Source organism: Hippichthys cyanospilos, chromosome 5, assembly GCF_059441005.1.
Source record: "Hippichthys cyanospilos isolate Australia breed blue-spotted pipefish chromosome 5, RoL_Hcya_1.0, whole genome shotgun sequence".
NCBI lineage: Eukaryota > Metazoa > Chordata > Actinopteri > Syngnathiformes > Syngnathidae > Hippichthys > Hippichthys cyanospilos.
Genome location: NC_142373.1, coordinates 7,938,787 through 7,954,632, shown reverse-complemented (window position 1 = coordinate 7,954,632; position 15,846 = coordinate 7,938,787). Strand labels below are relative to the sequence as shown.

The 15,846-nt window shown below is 61.4% G+C and overlaps 1 protein-coding gene across 1 annotated transcript in view; it reads right to left on the bottom strand.

Moving 5' to 3' along the window:
* The window catches only part of LOC148423286 (titin-like), a 39,928-nt gene that overhangs the window by 18,820 nt on the left and 5,262 nt on the right, over positions 1–15,846 (bottom strand). Inside the window, exons 14-40 of the mRNA XM_088414991.1 lie at positions 14,774–14,816; positions 14,491–14,691; positions 14,277–14,419; positions 14,048–14,211; positions 13,329–13,556; positions 12,876–13,117; positions 12,531–12,778; positions 11,889–12,053; positions 11,647–11,815; positions 9,461–11,157; positions 9,038–9,319; positions 8,703–8,969; positions 8,274–8,546; positions 7,326–7,589; positions 6,591–6,851; positions 6,091–6,351; positions 5,243–5,506; positions 4,818–5,078; positions 4,301–4,561; positions 3,875–4,135; positions 3,439–3,583; positions 3,081–3,249; positions 2,631–2,862; positions 2,162–2,446; positions 1,660–1,785; positions 1,404–1,592; positions 163–213 (exon numbers count right to left, since the gene is read on the bottom strand). Coding sequence (XP_088271117.1) covers positions 163–213; positions 1,404–1,592; positions 1,660–1,785; positions 2,162–2,446; positions 2,631–2,862; positions 3,081–3,249; positions 3,439–3,583; positions 3,875–4,135; positions 4,301–4,561; positions 4,818–5,078; positions 5,243–5,506; positions 6,091–6,351; positions 6,591–6,851; positions 7,326–7,589; positions 8,274–8,546; positions 8,703–8,969; positions 9,038–9,319; positions 9,461–11,157; positions 11,647–11,815; positions 11,889–12,053; positions 12,531–12,778; positions 12,876–13,117; positions 13,329–13,556; positions 14,048–14,211; positions 14,277–14,419; positions 14,491–14,691; positions 14,774–14,816 — 7,152 coding nt within the window. The remainder of the gene's footprint in view (positions 1–162; positions 214–1,403; positions 1,593–1,659; positions 1,786–2,161; positions 2,447–2,630; positions 2,863–3,080; positions 3,250–3,438; positions 3,584–3,874; positions 4,136–4,300; positions 4,562–4,817; positions 5,079–5,242; positions 5,507–6,090; positions 6,352–6,590; positions 6,852–7,325; positions 7,590–8,273; positions 8,547–8,702; positions 8,970–9,037; positions 9,320–9,460; positions 11,158–11,646; positions 11,816–11,888; positions 12,054–12,530; positions 12,779–12,875; positions 13,118–13,328; positions 13,557–14,047; positions 14,212–14,276; positions 14,420–14,490; positions 14,692–14,773; positions 14,817–15,846) is intronic.

Genomic DNA, 15,846 nt, shown 5'->3' with positions numbered 1-15,846 from the left:
GCCGAGATCGCAAAGAAAGCCCATGCCAGAAAGTGAACGCGACCGCGGGATGCGAGCGGGCAACAGCCACGTCCGCCCTCCCCCATCGCGACGCCTCATAAAGGAGCGAGCGGCCGACCGCGAGAGCGCCTTGGGCGCGGGGCGTGACGAGCACCGCCTTACCTTGCACCTCCTGCTCAAAGACGGCTTCGATCTCCTCCCGCTCTTCGGTCACTGTGGACAAAAAGAGCCACGTCAGACCGGGTCAACACAAATGAGGCTGACGCCGACCCGTGGGAAAAGGCAGCGGTCAAGAGGTGAGCCGGCAAATCGGGGATGTTTGCGAAAAGAGGCCGCGCTGACTCCCGCGGATCGTTAGTGGCTTTGACTGGGAGAGGGTGGGGCTGGAAGTGGGTGAAATGAAGAGGTCCTCCCCCAAAAGCGGAAGAGGAATGACCATGGTACCCCCAAAGGGCGTTAAGATGGAATGCGGCGGAAGAGGAGCAGGCGCCCAAGGTCCCGAGTGAGTGAGAGCAGGCTTCCCGCGCTAAACGGGTTCGTGGAGGAGGCTGCTTTCCGGAGGTTACCTTCTTCTTCCGGGCACGCTTCTTCGGCGACGCGGAGCGCGGCCGAGCAGGCCGCGTCTCCCGCGGGATTGCTGGCCCGGCAGGTGTACTGGCCGGCGTGCTCGGGGAAGGCGTCCACCACGATGAGGGTGGCCACGCCCGTCGCCTCCTCGTAATGGAACACCACGTTCTTGCCGGGCTGCACCGGCTGCCGGTTGTGGAACCAGCTTATCTCCGGCGTGGGGGTGCCGGACACGCGCGCGTGAAAGCGGGCCACCTCTCCGTGCGCCGCCGAGCAGCCGGCGATGGGCCGCAGAAAAACCGGTCGCCGGCCAGGGGCGGCTTTCTCCCTACCGCCGGGCGCGGCGGGGACGACCCGCCGGCCGGGAGGTTCTGCCGATTGGGACCGCCCTGAAAGGAAGCACGTTGGGAGCTCTTAGGACCGATTTCTGCCTTGGAGCGATTTGAGAGGAATCTCCCTGCGGTCGGTCGTCTTGCCGGCAGGGACGGCCGCCGCGCACTTGTTCTCCGAGCGAGTCCGTCCGCCACCCCGACTGCAAACGGCAACCTTTTTCTCAAATCCGAGTTGAGCTCTTTTCGCCCGCCCCTTTCCTGATTGATCTTGATCGGAATGCCCCCACCCCCAGCCACTAACGTACTGCGGTCTCGCGCCATTAGCGAATGTAAGTCGAACGACGTCTTTCGTTTTGAGGCCGGTACATTTTTCCGGCGACGACACGAAACCGAAGCTCTTTTTTTTTTTTTTTTAGTAGGACCAGCTTTGCTTGTTACTGCCGCACCGGCGCAACGGATTCTTTGGGTTGGGATAACGATTGGGGTGAAGGAATGAAGTTTTACCATCAAGCGTGAGGGTGGCAGAGCAGGAAGCGGTCCCGCCGCCGTTGGTGGCCACACAGGTGTACTCGCCCTCGTCCTCCGGGTAAACTTTGGAGATGTCCAGCCGGCAGACGTCACCGATCCGAGACATTCTGAAGAACTCGGACCGCTTGATCTCTTTGCCCTTGTGGAACCAACTGATCTTGACGTCTGCGCGAGGACCGTCGACATGAGCGAGACGGCGGTCGTGCCCGCGTTCGGCCGGTTCGAGTTTTACCGTCTCCGCCGACGGCGCACTGGAAGCGAGCCGGCTGTCCCTCGAAGGTGGAGGTGCTGGCCGCGGGTGAGATGACGGCGGGCGGCGCCACAAAAGCGGCCGAGTCTGGAAGGGCGACCTCCGGCACTGACGCAAACACACAACCTGCGTTTGACACTTTGTACCAAAGCCGACGACAGCGCCACATCCCTCGCAAACCTTCGCCCCCGCAGCGGGGCTTTCGTAAGTACGGGGCGAGCAAACGGCGGTACGGGCTCTTCGGTAGACATCGTAATCAAATCCACGCTACCTCCGGGAGCCGGACTTTAGCCTTAACCGCGAAAGACGCGAAACCGCTTCGGAAAACCCCGGGCCCGGTTCGGACGCCTAAATCCGGTCGAAAATGTAAGCCCGGCGGACCGAACCAAAAGGCTATTCCACCCGTCGGCTTCTTGCGCAGAAGCGGGCGAGGGGCGGGAACTATCTGCCGGGGTTGCAGGGGGCGGGGTCGTACGGCTCTCACCTTCCACGGCGAGCGTGGCGGTACTGGTGGCCACGCCGTAGTCATTTTTGGCCTCGCAGTTGTAAATGGCGGCGTCCTCTGGGAAAACCTCGATGAGCAGCAGCGTGTGCTCTTGGGCATCCCGCAGGAACTTGCACTTGACGCTTGGCGACAGCGCCTGAGAGTCCTTGTACCAGAAGACCTGAGGTTGAGGTACGCCGCTCACAGCCACCGAGAAGCGCGCGGGCTTTCCCGCCTCCACCGACTGGGCCTCCATGTGGCGCAGGATTTGAGGGGCCTCCGGGACTGGGGCAACACACAAGACGCTTGAGTGCCGGGGAGGCTCGCCCGTCCGCGCAGTTAAGCTACAAAAGCGGCCGCGAGTCGAGCGGGTGCTAAATGTACGCGGGCTGCCCGCTGAGCGCTTGACATTGTCGGAAAATTCCGTCGGCGCACCGTGACTTTTGGGGCGGCCGACGGTTCCACTCACTGTTAACTCTCAAAGTGACGGCGCTCCTGTTCTTCCCGGCGACGAAGGCGTACTCGCCGGCGTCGCTGCGGAAGGTTTCCGAGATGGTGAGGCGGTGAAGCCTCCTGATGACGGCGTAGCTGAAGCGCTCCTCCGCCGACAACTGGATCTCCACGCCGTTCCTCAGCCAGCGCCCTTCCACGTCATCCTCGTTCACCTCAAACTCAAAAGTGGCGCGGTGTTTCTCCAGAACCTAGCAGACGTGAAGATGCGCCCGTGCGTTCCGCTTGAGAAAAATATCCGACCCTCCTCTTCCCCGAACCGGCCGGACGGTCGAAATGTTTGGAACGGACCGAGAAATGCGGAAGGGGCGGATCTCGGTCGCTTCGATGTTCCTTGCGGCGAACGGAGGGGGGGGGGGGGGGGGGGGGGGGGGTACGGAGACGCGGAGGCCGGTAAGGGGCGGCTCACCGTGACATATTGCTGGGCGGGCTCCGAGATGCGAACGTCGCGTCCTTCCACGGCGAGTCGGGCCTTGGACACGCTGGAGCCGGCCACCACGGAAAATTCCCCGGCGTCCGACATGCGCACCGTCTGGATCATGAGGCGGTGGACGTACTTTTCGGCCGTCACCGAGAACCTGCGGCGGCACGGCGGCGATTTGAGCTTCCTTTCCTTCTGCCCACCCTGGCGCCCGCTCACCCCGGGCGGCGCCCCGGGCGGCGCCCCGGGCGGTTTAGGGTTAGGGTTGTCTATCGCGGCTCCTTTCTCATCTCGGAGCGCCGCCGGCTCGACACTAGCGAAGCCGGAGGACCTCGCGTGGCCTCACCTCTCTTGCGACGTGTCTAGCTCCAGGCCGTCCTTCATCCACACCACCTGGACATTGGGCTCCGACACCTCGCATTCAAATATGGCCTTTTTCTTCTCTGTGATCTTGATGTCCTTGATTTTCTTGGTGAACTCGATGACGCGAGCTGGACGCAAGCACAGCGGGGGACATTCGTTCAGCGAAGCGCGCGGCCAAAAAAGTACCGGCGCCCGGCAGCGGGAGATAAACGAGGACGCGTAGGAACGGGGCCGGTTAAGAAAGGGGAACCTTCCGACGTTCCGTTCGCGTGAGTATGGGCAGGGACGGCGTGCGGGCGTGGGCCGCGGGGAAAATGAAATGCCCCCGTCAAGACGGCGGCCTCCGGCTCTCCGGGCCCCCGTAAACGGACGGCCGAGGAGAAGGAGGACCGTGCGGCGTTCCGCCCGCGACCGCTTACCTTCCACAAAAAGGTTGGCGGCGCTGGCGGCGGATCCGGCCACGAAGCGGTACTCGCCGCCGTCGCCAAAGTGCACGTTCCGAATGGTCAGCGAGTGCGTCAGCTGCCGGCTGCGGACCTGGCACCTCTCCGAAGACTTGATTTCCACGCCGTTCTTCAGCCATTTGTAGGTGATGCCCTCGTGGTTGACGGTGACCTCGAAGGTGATGGTGTCCCGCTCCTGAGCGTTGAGGTCCTTCAGCATGGAGGTGACCAGGACGGCTGCGCGCGGACACCGACGGTTAGAGTTAGGCCGAGCGCCGTAGAACCGCTGAGCCGGATCGGGCCGGGGGCCGAGCGCCACTTGCGCCGCCGCCGCCGAATCGACTCCGAGACCGACAAAGCGGCAACTTGCGAAAGGACGGGAAGCGCCGCTCGGGCTCTTACGGCTGACGGTGAGCGTGGCGGACACGCGGTCGTTGCCGCACACGAAGGTGTACTCGGCCGCGTCGGTCCTGCTGGTGTTCATGATCTTCAGCTGGTGGAGTTTGCCCTGCACCACGATGCGGAACTTCTCGCTCATCTCGATCTCCACGCCGTTTTTCAGCCAGGTGGACGGCACGTTGAAGTGGGACACCTCGCACTCGAAGGTGGCCGACTGAGTCTCCGCCACCGTCACGCTCTTCAGGGGTTTGGTCACACGCAGGGCTAGAAAGGCGAGCCGGCGAAAGAATTCCACGCACCGTCAACGACACGCACGGCCTACACCGCCCTTCGAAAGCGGCTTTCCCCCAAACGAGATTCCAAACTCGCCCGATTCGATGCTGCGCGCGGGGCGACTGGCGGAATACCGAGCGGATCGCGCTACCTCGCGCACCGACTGCGCCGCGCACATTTGGCCCTTTCGCCGTTTGTCCGGTAAAGGTATGTATTTCCCTCCGCGGGGGCCGAAGGGTCTCCTCACCTTGCACGGTGAGGTTGGAGCTGCAGCGGAGATGTCCCGCCACAGCCGTGTACTCCCCTTGGCTGGCGCTGTCCACGTTCTGCAGAACCAGCTTGTGGGCTTTGCGCTCCACCAGAATCTTGCAGGAGTCGCCGGGGGTCAGCTCGGCGCCGTTGAACAGCCAGCGGACCGGGACGTTGTCGTGAGACAGGCTCATCTCGAAGGAGGCCGTGGCGCCCACCAGAGACGTGACGTCCTTCATCTTCTTCACGATCTTGATGGCTGCGCGCAAACGTACGCCGCGCGCGCTTAAGGGCCAGGAGCGACACCTCGCCTGACGCCCGCGCGCAACCGCCCCTCGCGCGTCCCGGAAGGGGTAAAACGGTTTTTCAAAACCGGGGCCCAATTCCCGCCTAGGCGAGAAGTCGCGTAGGGGGGCCACTCACTGTCGACGTTGAGGCGAGCGCTGGCCGTCAGCTTGCCCAGCTTGAAGGAGTAAACGTCGTCGTCCTGCGAGCGGCACGCGCGGACGCGCAGCGCGTGGACGGCGCCGTCCACGCTGACGCCGTACTTGTCGCCGGGGCGGATTTCCACGCCGTTTCGGAGCCACTGGGCGCCCTTGACGTCCCGGTGAGTCAGCTCCAGCGTGAAGAGCGCCTCCTGCGTCTCCGTCACCGTCTGGTTGCGCAGCGTCTTCTTGATCTTCACCGCTGCACCCCAAACAGGCCACAAATAGCTCAATGCACCTTTGCCCGCCCGCTCGACTGACTTCCTTTGGCCGCCCGGGGACCGCAAGTATCCGCCGTTCCGTTTACGGAAATACGCGGTCGGGTCGGGGGCTACCTTTATTTCGGGGTTTGTACTTTTGCGCATTTCAGGCTCTACTTTTTGCAATCGCCGTTTTTACATCTCAATCTGCACCTTCGGTCTTGTTGCCGGGCAGGAATCGGCGGCAGAACCATTCGGGCATCGCTCCTTCTACGCGTGTCCAGAAGGGGAGCGCTTAGGAACGATGTACTGTGCATATTTCGGGTTGTCAAAACAGGAGCCGAATCGGTACTACTTTAACCAGAATCGTTTGCGCTTTTTGCGGTCCGGATTTGTTGGCGCGGTTCCTGCACTTCAGAGCCCAATCGGCGGCACTCTACCTTTTGACTTTGACTTAAGGCCAAGCGTTGAACGAGTACTTCTACTTATCCGGCGCATTCGAGTCTGTCCTCGCTCGGCGTCTGAAGCGGGCCTTGAGTACAGGGGCGATCAATAGTTTGGGCCCTTCGACGCTGCTGAAACCTACCCTCCACCCGCAGGTTGGCTGAGGTTTTGGAGTTGGCCACTTGGTAGGTGTACTCGGCGGCGTCCTGCGGACGCGTGATGACCACGACCAGGCGTCGGACGGCTCCCCTGGTCACGCTCTTCACGTTTTCGCTCAAGTCCAGCGGCTTGCCGTCCTTCAGCCACTTGCCCTCGGCTTCCGCGTTGGCCACCTGGCACTCCAGTTCCGCCGTCTGCGACTCGGCCACCGTCACGTCCGTCAGAGGTCGGGTGATGGCCCCGCCTGCGGGGAGCCGGAGGAAGCGCGTTACGCGCAGACTCCGCGCTTCGGACGGCGGGCGTGCACTGAGCCGAAATGCTGAGGAAGTGGCCGAGCCGAAGTCGGAACTGTTTACATCGGTCGGCGATGACCCGCGTAAACCCAAGTGACCTAAAACCTACCGGGGACCTACCTCGAGTCAAGCAAAGGCCGTAGGTTTCCAGAGATCGAACTTAACCTGCGCAAAACAGCGCAGAACGTACCGGAGACGGTGAGCTCCGCGCCGGAGGTCTTCTGCCCGGCGTGGAAGCCGTACCGTCCCTCCTCGTCCTTCATGGTGTCGACGACGGTCAGGGAGTGAGTCTTGTCCCTGGAGTCCATCTTGTACTTGGGCCCGGGCTTAAGAGGCTGATTTCTGAAGGTCCAGAGCGGGTCAATGCCAGCGTGGGACACTTGGACTTGGAAGGTGACGTTTTGGGATTCCGAGCACACTTTGTCCTCCATGTGTTTGACGATTTCAACCGCTGCGGACACGAGAACGCGAGCGCAGACGTCAGCGGGGTCGTGGGCGGCAAGGACGAGGTCGCTGGCAGCTGAACTCCCTTTCCGCTTATCGGAGACGCTTCGCCGTCCAAACAAATACAAAGTGCACCGCCGGAGACCACTTAGCTACGCCTCCCTCGGTGCGAGCTTGGCTAAAACCTTCCCCGGGATCCGTCTGAGCCCAACTAAAACTTTGCAGGAATCTAATTTCGCTCAAAGCCGACGTACTCGTACATTTAAACGCGACTTGTACATTTGTCAAAGCGTGAACTCTCCCGTTGAAGAACGAGCGAGGGCAACGGCGCACGGCTCGACGTGGGTTTTCTTTTGCTCGAGGACTACGATGACACTGAAGGCAAATCCCTCGCATTAGCCAATAAAGAGGATGGCGACGACCCCGGCTGAAAGAAGAGTCTGCTGTCACCCTCTGAGAAGTTGAAATGAGTTGATCTTACGTTCCACGGTCAGATCGCAGCTGGTGGACACCTTCCCCACCAGCAGCTTGTAGTGTCCTTGGTCCGAGGCGAAGGTTCTGCTGAACGCCAGCCGTTGCTTGGCGCCTTTGGCCACGATCTGGACGCGCTCGCTGGCCGTCACCGGCTTGTCGTCGTGGTACCATTTGACCGAGGCCACGTTCTGGGCTGAGATCTTGGCTTCCAAGACCGCCTTGGTGCCTTCCACCGAGCTCACGTCTTTCAGCGGCGACACGATCTCGATGGCTGCGGAAACAAAAACGGTCAGGGCTCCGAGACGCCCGCCCGGCGGCCGCGGGGTTCCGGGTCGCCTCGGAAACGGCGCGTCTCGCGTCTCGCCCTCGCCGCGCCGGCTCTCGCTCGAAGCAATGGTTTGACGAGCTTTTGCAGCGTGCGGTCGAGACACGGTCCAGAGCGCCGCCGCCGTCGCGTTTACTCGCTCACTACGTATTGACTTACTTTGTGACATGTTGACTTTGCTTCCTATCAACTTGGTTTCCGTACTTTGTCACGCACCTGATGACCGGGAGGCTCTCCTCCGAGCGCACTATTCCCCCGCTGGCAAAAACATCCGAACGGGCGGCAGAACGCCTCGGTCCGGCGATCGTGAACAGATGCCGAGTCGACCGACCGCATAGTTTTGCCGCCTGCGCCGCCGCCCCTTACCTAGTGCTTGCGCGTCTTCACCATCGTGCCAATCATCCAACTTAATTTCTTGAATTCTTCACTGGTCACTTTTTTCTTACTGATTCAATCTGACACGCGTGCACATGTACGAAGACTTTGCCGCCCCCTTCATTTCATCGACCCAGGGGAACGAAGAACCCGCCCACCTATTTACTTGGCACACGTACCGGCCGACCCTCCGGTATGCCGTCGGATGTTTTTACGCGAGGCGCCGGCAACACGAGGTCTGAGGGGCGGCCTTACTCTGAACGTTGAGTTTGCAGGAAGTGCCGATAAAGTGGCTGGGAACTTCGAAGGAATACGCGGCGGCGTCTTCCGGCCCGGCGTTCTCCACCAGCAGTTTGTGGACGGCTTTGTCCACCACCATGTGGACGCGGTCCGAGGCGGAGACGGCCTGGCCGTTTTTCATCCAGGTCCCCTCCACGTTCTCCTGGGAGAACCTGACCTCCAGCTGGGCGATGTCGCCCTCGCAGACGGTCAGGTCGGCCAGAGGCTGCATCAGGGTGACCGGACGTACTGGAGACCGACACAAAGCTCATCAGTTACAGCGAGCGTTTCGGCGGGAAAAACGCCCGCATTTGATTGCAGTCCCGGCGCCGCTCGGACACTTTCGGAATAGCGGCGAAGCAAAGAAGCGAGTTGGCGGCGGGCCCGGATGAAAAAGCCGCTCACGTTTCATCCTGAGTGAGGCGCTGGTCTTTAGGTCCCCACAGACGAAAGTGTACTTCCCCTGGTCCTCCTTCTTGACTTCCTTGACTGTCAGGGTGTGCCTTCCCCGCCGGGAGGACATGACATACTTGCTGCCGGCGGACAGCTCCCTGTCCCCGAAGAACCAGCTGCCCTCGACGTCCTCGCGAGACAACTCCGCCTCGAACTCTCCCGAGTAGCTCTCGGGAACCTCCGCGTTCTCCAGACCTTTGATGAGCTCCAGCGCGGCACCTGAGGTCGGGCGCGCCGGCGTCAACATTTAACCGACCCGGACGCCGACCCTCGCGATCGGGGCTCACCTTCCACGCCGAGCCTGGCCGCGGTCCGGATGCCGTCGTCGTCGGCGACGACGCACGCGTACTCGGCGTCGTCGCTCATTTGGATCATCAGCACGGAAAGGAAGTGCACCTTCCGGTCGGAGTGCATTCTGTATTTGTCCCCGGAGGAGATCTCCACATTGTCCCTCAGCCATTTGACTTTGACGAAAGGTTCGCTGGTTTCGCACTCGAAGGTCACCATGGTGTCTTTCTCCCGGGCGGCGGCGTCCTCCAGATTTTGGGTAAAGGTAACGGCGGCCTTGGCTGCAAAAACAAGGCAAAATTACGAGCGCCGGGAAAGGTGCTTTTGAAAAAGCCTCGTATTTTGACATTGGCCAAGCTTGCCGAACGCCGGCCCGCAGAGAGAGAGAGAGAGAGAGAGAGAGAGAGAAAGGTGCCGATTACCTTGCACTAGCAGGAAGGCGTGGCTGGAGGCCTCGCCGGCAACGTTGACGGCTTTGACCATGATGCTGGCCGAATCTTCGGGGATGACGTCGCGGATGACCAGCTCGCAAAGATGGTCTTCGGGCCAGTACCAGTAGACGCGCTCCGACTTTTCCAGTTCCACGCCGTTCTTGAACCACAGGCACTCGGGCTCGGGGCGCCCCACCACTCGGAGTCGGAAGCGAACCTCGTCCGTCGGGCTCACCGTCTTGCTGGTGATGCGTTCCAGGATCTTGGGGGCTTCCATACTGGGGGATAACTGGATCCTCTCGGGTTTGATTGCCGGGACGGTGATCTTGCCCTGCTCCTCCAGCTTCTTCCTTTCCGCTTCCTCTTTCTCTTTCAGGTGGTGGAGCAGCTCATCCTTGGTCTTCTTCAGCAAATCCTCATAGGACTCGTCCCTCCTGTGAGACTTAAATTCCACCGCGGAGATGGACTCGTAGAAGCCTTCTTCCGTCCTGCGCTTGAACTTGCTCTTCAGCTCCTCCGACTCCTCCGAGGTTTTCTCGCGAACGATCCTCTGCGTCTTCCTGAGTTTCACCACCTCTTTGTCTCGGGCGATCTCGGCAGCTTGGTCCACCTTGACCACGTCGAAGCCCACTCTGCCGGACTCGTGCGGGGGCTCGGCCGCCTTGGCTTCCGGAGCGCGACGTAGGACCGACCTAAAGTCCTCCCTCTGGGTGACCTCCAGTTTGACGACGTGCTCTGTCGTTCCCAGAGGGTTATCGGCGACCAGCCGGACTTCGCCGGTGTCGTAAGATTTGACGTCCACGATCTCCAGGTAGTAGATCCCGTCGTAACGGAGTCTGTAGCGCTTGCTCTTGCGGATGAGTTGCCCGTTGAGGTACCAGTTGACCTTGGGCGCGGGGTAGCCCGTCACCCTGCAGCGGAATCGGGCGACGTCGCCTTCCAGCGCCCGGGCCGGCTCGGGAAGCAGGACGATTTCGGGTTTGCTCTTTTCCGTCCCCTCGTCGGCGCTCACCCCCGCCGGCGCGCCCTCGTGAGCCATGCGCTCCATCTCCTCGATCCTGTGCGCGCCGATCCTGCCCTCGGGCAGCTGGCTCTCCTCCACCAGGCCCTTCTCGTCCTTGACGATGAGGGTGGCCGAGTTCTGGTCCACCCCGAACTTGTTGGTGGCCCTGCAGGTGATGACGCCGCTGTCTCGCGCGTAGGCCACCTCGTAGTCCAGACTGCAGTAGCCGAATTCGTTGATCATGCGCAGCCGGTTGGCGGCCTCCAGGGGCTTGCCGTCGTGGAGCCACTCCACCACCATGGTGGGGTCGCCGATGGGGGTCAGCCTGCACTCGAAATGGGCGGGGCCGAACTTCTTCATCCGGACGGAGGTCAGCTTCTTCTTGAACTGCGGCTTCTGCTGCTTCTCCTTGTCGTAGAGGTCCCCCTCCTCCCACTGCTCTTGGCCGTAGCGGAGATGCAGGGGCTCCAGCTCCGGAGGGGCGATCTCCTTGGCCTTGTATGTTCCTTTGGGGATGACGAGCTTCCTCTCGCTTTGCGGAGCGGCGTAGTCCGTCTCCACGTTGACTCTGCAGCGCGTGGTGTCCCTGCCGGCTCGGTTGATGGCCGTGGCCGTGTACCAGGCGCTGTCGGAACCCGTCGCCGACGGGATCTGAAATTTGGCTTCTCCTTTGGCGCCCTCGATCCTGACGGACGATGCGAGCAAGGAATCTTAGTGAGAAGCGGCTCCTGACACTCTCGGCGTGGAGCCGCGCTCATACGGGCCCCCGCAACCGCAAATCGTTTAAATCGTTCAAATCGGAGTCGGCCGGAAGGACGTTTCACCAAAAGGCGGCTTCGGCTATGGGCTTTTTGCAGTCCCCGAGAACCGTTAGTGTTATTCGCCGCGATAGTCGCCCTTATTTGGAACGCCCGGTAAAACGCGACCGGATGCCGTGTCCGGCGGCCGCCACCGAAGTCGAGTTTGACGGCTCTTCTTCTCGAGGACAGCCAGACAGCAAAGATTGTCTCGCGGCCTTCGGCTACGTCGAAGGATGGAGTCGCGCTCCGCGAGAGCGACCCCCGCACGACCACGGCTAAAATTTGGAACCGAAGCAGCCTTTTGCGTTGGGGGGTGAAATGTCGCCGGAAGAGTCCTGTCCTCACGGGACGCCTCCACCGTTGGAGACACCTACTTGATTTGAGGGTGCTTATGCGGGCTGACGATGTCGCTGTTTTTCAGCCAGACGATGTCCGGCACCGGGTTTCCGATGGCCTTGACGGCCAACTCCACCAGCGTTCCCTGTTTGACCGTCATGTTCCTCAGCTTCTCCACGAAATGCGGACGCGTCATGCTTTCTCGGGCTGCGGGCGGACAGGTCCCAAAGGGTCAAAGCCTGGACACGGGCGAGGGAGACGAGGCGCCAGGGAAGCTTACCTTCCACCGTCAGCGTCACCGTGATGGTGGTGCGCCCGGCCCGGTTGTGAGCCACGACCGTCCACTCCCCGGAATCCTGGGGCATCGCCGGGACGATGATCATGGATTGGACGCCGTCCTCCTTGATAACTATCTTGTGCGTGTAGTCGTTGATGACTTGTTGCCCTGCAAGCAAACCCAGTTCTAAGCCTTCCTCGCGACACTCCACTTGTTTCGTTGGGCCCCTCGCACTCTTTGTACCTCCGCGCGGCGAATACACATCGTACGTTTTACTCTCCGGGTCAAAGTAAGCTCCAAATGTTTTAACGAAGGCCGAGAGGCGGCGCGACTCAACTGCGGCGGGTTGAGATCCGGAGTGATTGAGGTCTTGGCGACCCGGGACATGGAGATGGTGACGTCGCGGATTTCGGAAAAGAGATGGCGAATTAGAACTTTTTCAAATGAGGGTTTTTTTCTTCGTCGGGCTGGGTACGGTAGGGGCTATAACCGACGGTCAAAAGGGTTTTGTACTCTGCGCGTTCGTATTTCGGTTTTTTTAGGCAAGAGGAAGGGTTCGGCCCGTATTCCGCCTATCGTTGTTGTTTTCCACACGGAAGCCTGGCCGGGTACAAAAGGACGGAAGGGCGGCCATCGTCCGCTCACCGTTGTGGAACCAGTAGGTGTCCGGCATGGGTCTGCCCACCACCTTCAGGTCAAATCTGGCGGTTTGGCCCTCGGAGCATTTGAGCGAGGTGGGCTTCATGACAAAGACGGGCTTGTAGAGCCTCTCCAGCTGGGCCTCGTCCGTGTCGTCCAGCCTCCGGGCGGGGGACCGTCCGGGGGAGCGGCTGGGCGAGCGGCTGGAGGAGCGGCCCGGCGAGCGGCTCGGCGAGCGGGCGGGGGATTCGGACCTGAGCGCGAGCAAGACGGAGCAAAGATCATGGCGGTCAAAAGGACGGGACCTCTCAAAAGTCCTAGCGCATTTGGTGAAAAGCGCGCTCCGCGTACTGGATCCGTTGCACGGCCGGCTGCGGCGTGTATCTCTGAGGGGACGCGCTTCCGGAGGGTTCCACGTAGAGCTTCCCGGAGCTGACGGCGTTCCCCCTCACGTTGCTGCCGAAGGCGGTGTACACGCCCTCGTCCTCGGGCAGAACGGCGGCCAGTCGCAGGCTGGCGTGTCCGTCCTCGAGCACCTCCACCTGGTAGCGTCCGCCGGCGCGGATGCGCTGACCGTCTTTGTACCAAGCGATCTGAGAGGACCCGCAAAGGGTTTAGGGTTAGGGTTAGGGCAAAGACTTCAGCAGTCTCAAAACCGGGCCGCGTATCCAAAGCGTCCGAAGCGCGAGCGAGGGCAATTACAACCACGCCAATTCTTCCGGACGGGGGACGGCCACGGCGGGCACGAACGGACATTCCGCTGGCCGTGGCGTGCGGAGAGCTCGTGGTCGGACGCCTCCTCACCTTGGGCAAAGGCGCGCCGGCCATCTTGCAATGGAAGGTGACGCCCATTCCCTCCACGATGCGGTAGTTCTTCACCAGCGTTTCAAAAGTGGGCGGCATGGCCTCGCGCTCCGGCGCGCTCACCATCTGCTCGCCGTCCTCCCGAAGCAGTTCCGCGTACGTGATCCTCAGGATGCGGATCTCGATCTCCTGGATGATGCGCTCTTCAAAGGCCGAAATGAGGAACTCCTGCGGGCGGGACGAGCGAAAAACAGCCGGCGCTCAGTCACCGCCGAGGAGACTCGAGAGACCCGCGTTCCGTTCCCGAGGCGGGAGCGCCCGACCTCTCGCCGTTCGGAGCGGGCCGCGAGAGCGCCCGGGCGAAGGTTTTGGCTGAGAAACGGCGAGCCGACGGGACGGAACGTTTACGGCGGTCGGCCCCGACCTGTGGCGGGTCCGAATTCACTCTTGACGCGCTCCGGGTCTCACGAGCTCCTTTCGGGGCAATCCCGCGAGACCAAAGACGGCCCGAGGGCCGCCGCCCCGGCCGGTCGGCCTAGCGCCTCGTCGCTCATTCGGCGCGGCTTCGGCCCGCGTATTTTCCACCTTTGTCCCGCGAACCTTTCTAAACGGTCCTCCGTAGTCCTCGGGGGTTCCGATCGAAGCGCGCGCCGGCCCGACTTCGCTACGATTTCCCTACGTCGCATGGCGCTTGCGCGCCCAAATTGCGGGCGGGGTACCGTTTCTGAGACGAAGCTCATCGGGGTGGCTCCCCTCTTGTACAGCGTCTGGTAGCCGCTCGCGAGCGCGGCAGACGAGACTTCCTCCGCCGCGGCGACGGCGGCCGTCGTCACTTGGGTTCTATAGGAGGCGTCGTGCAGCCTCACGTAGGCTTCGTACTCCTCTGCGGCAAAGAAAAGGGCGCCGGTCAGCCGCGGCCGGCGGGAGACGGCGGCCGGCCGACGTTACCTTCCTCCAGCAGGCTGATGGAGGCCGAGGCTTCCCCGTGCGAGTTCTTGGCAAAGACGGAGTATTCTCCGGCATCGTCGGCGAAGGTCATGGAGATCTCCAGTTTGCTTTCGCCGGTCTCTTTCTTGTAGCTGACTTTATATCTGAACGGGAGCAAAGGTCAAACGTGCTTCGGACCCTCCGGCGCGGCGCGGCGAGCCACGCGCGTTTCCACCTGTATCCGGTGGTGAGGAGGACGCCGTTCTTCTTCCAGACCACGTGAGGTCTGGGGTTCCCTCCCACTTGGCAGCAGAAGGCCACGGCGGCGCCCTCCACCAGCTTCTGGACGGTGGGCTTGCAGACGAAGAAAGGGGCGGCCGCCTCCGCCTCCGCCTCCGCCTCCGCGCCCTCGCCGGTCTCCGCCTCGGCGGCGACCCTGAGAGAGGGACGGCGCGTTTCGCGGTGAGGCGAAGCGCTCCAGACGGCCCCGGCCCAGCCCGCGGGCGGCGAGCGCTCACGTCTTGTCCGCCGTCTCCTCTCGGCTCTCGGCGTCTTCGGAAACTGCGGGACACGGGAGAGACGCGCGGGTCACTTTGACCGCTCGCCGGGCCGAGCCGTCCGCCCCGACCCCGCTCCGGCTTTTGCGGGCCGTGATTTGAAAGCGGGGAAGGAGGATCCCTAGCCGCCATAACGAAGCGAAGGCTTCCGCCGCGCCTTTGAGCTGGCACTGTAGGCCTTGACGCATTTCCATTCCCGTCATGTGAGCGAGCCGCAAATTGTTGCGAAAGGGATGGCGTTTCCACACCTGCGGCGCTACCGACTGAAACGATTCGTACTAAGCGGAAGACCGGAAAAAAAAGTTTGGCTTTTGCCTGGGAAACGCCCAATCGGAAAGAAAGTGAGAGGTTTCTTTGGGGATAGGTGTCACGCTGCAGAAACAGCATACGGGCGCTCGTCGTGAATCGACATCCCGTCGGTTTGGGGGCCGTACTTCTAGCTCTTGGACATCCCGTCGGTTTGGGGGCCGAACTTCTAGCTCTTGGACGAATCGTTTGCTCGAGCGTGAAAGCCAAGCCTCGGTAAAAAAAAAATAAATACATAATAATAATAATAATAATAATACACCCCTGCGTGTGGAATTCTGATAAACTGGCCTGGGATCCCTATGTGTCGTCAAGCTTCGGTTTCAAATTTGGAAATCGACGACCGGATGCCGCACGTATTATCGGTGATACATCCGAATGGCGGAAGATTTTCTTTGAAGCACATTTGCTTTGCGCAATGTATTTACGTAATTGTACTTATTTGCATATTACGACGATTGCGTTACCCGCCGTCTTCTTAATGTTACCCGTTCTTGCTTTCCTATTATTGTTCTAGTGGACTCGACATCCGCGTTCTGCACTGTTTGCGTACATCGTTGCTGTCGAATAAAGTTTGGGGGAAGAGAAATGCCGGCGGCCGGCCGGCCGCCCATCATTCCGTGAGGGCCGAGTGCGCCCCCCGCAGGCCGCTTCCCGACGTGTTTTTTCTTTGCGCTCTGAGGAGTTGGAACGGGTGCGCTTTTCTTGCGTTGGAGATGTCACATGTT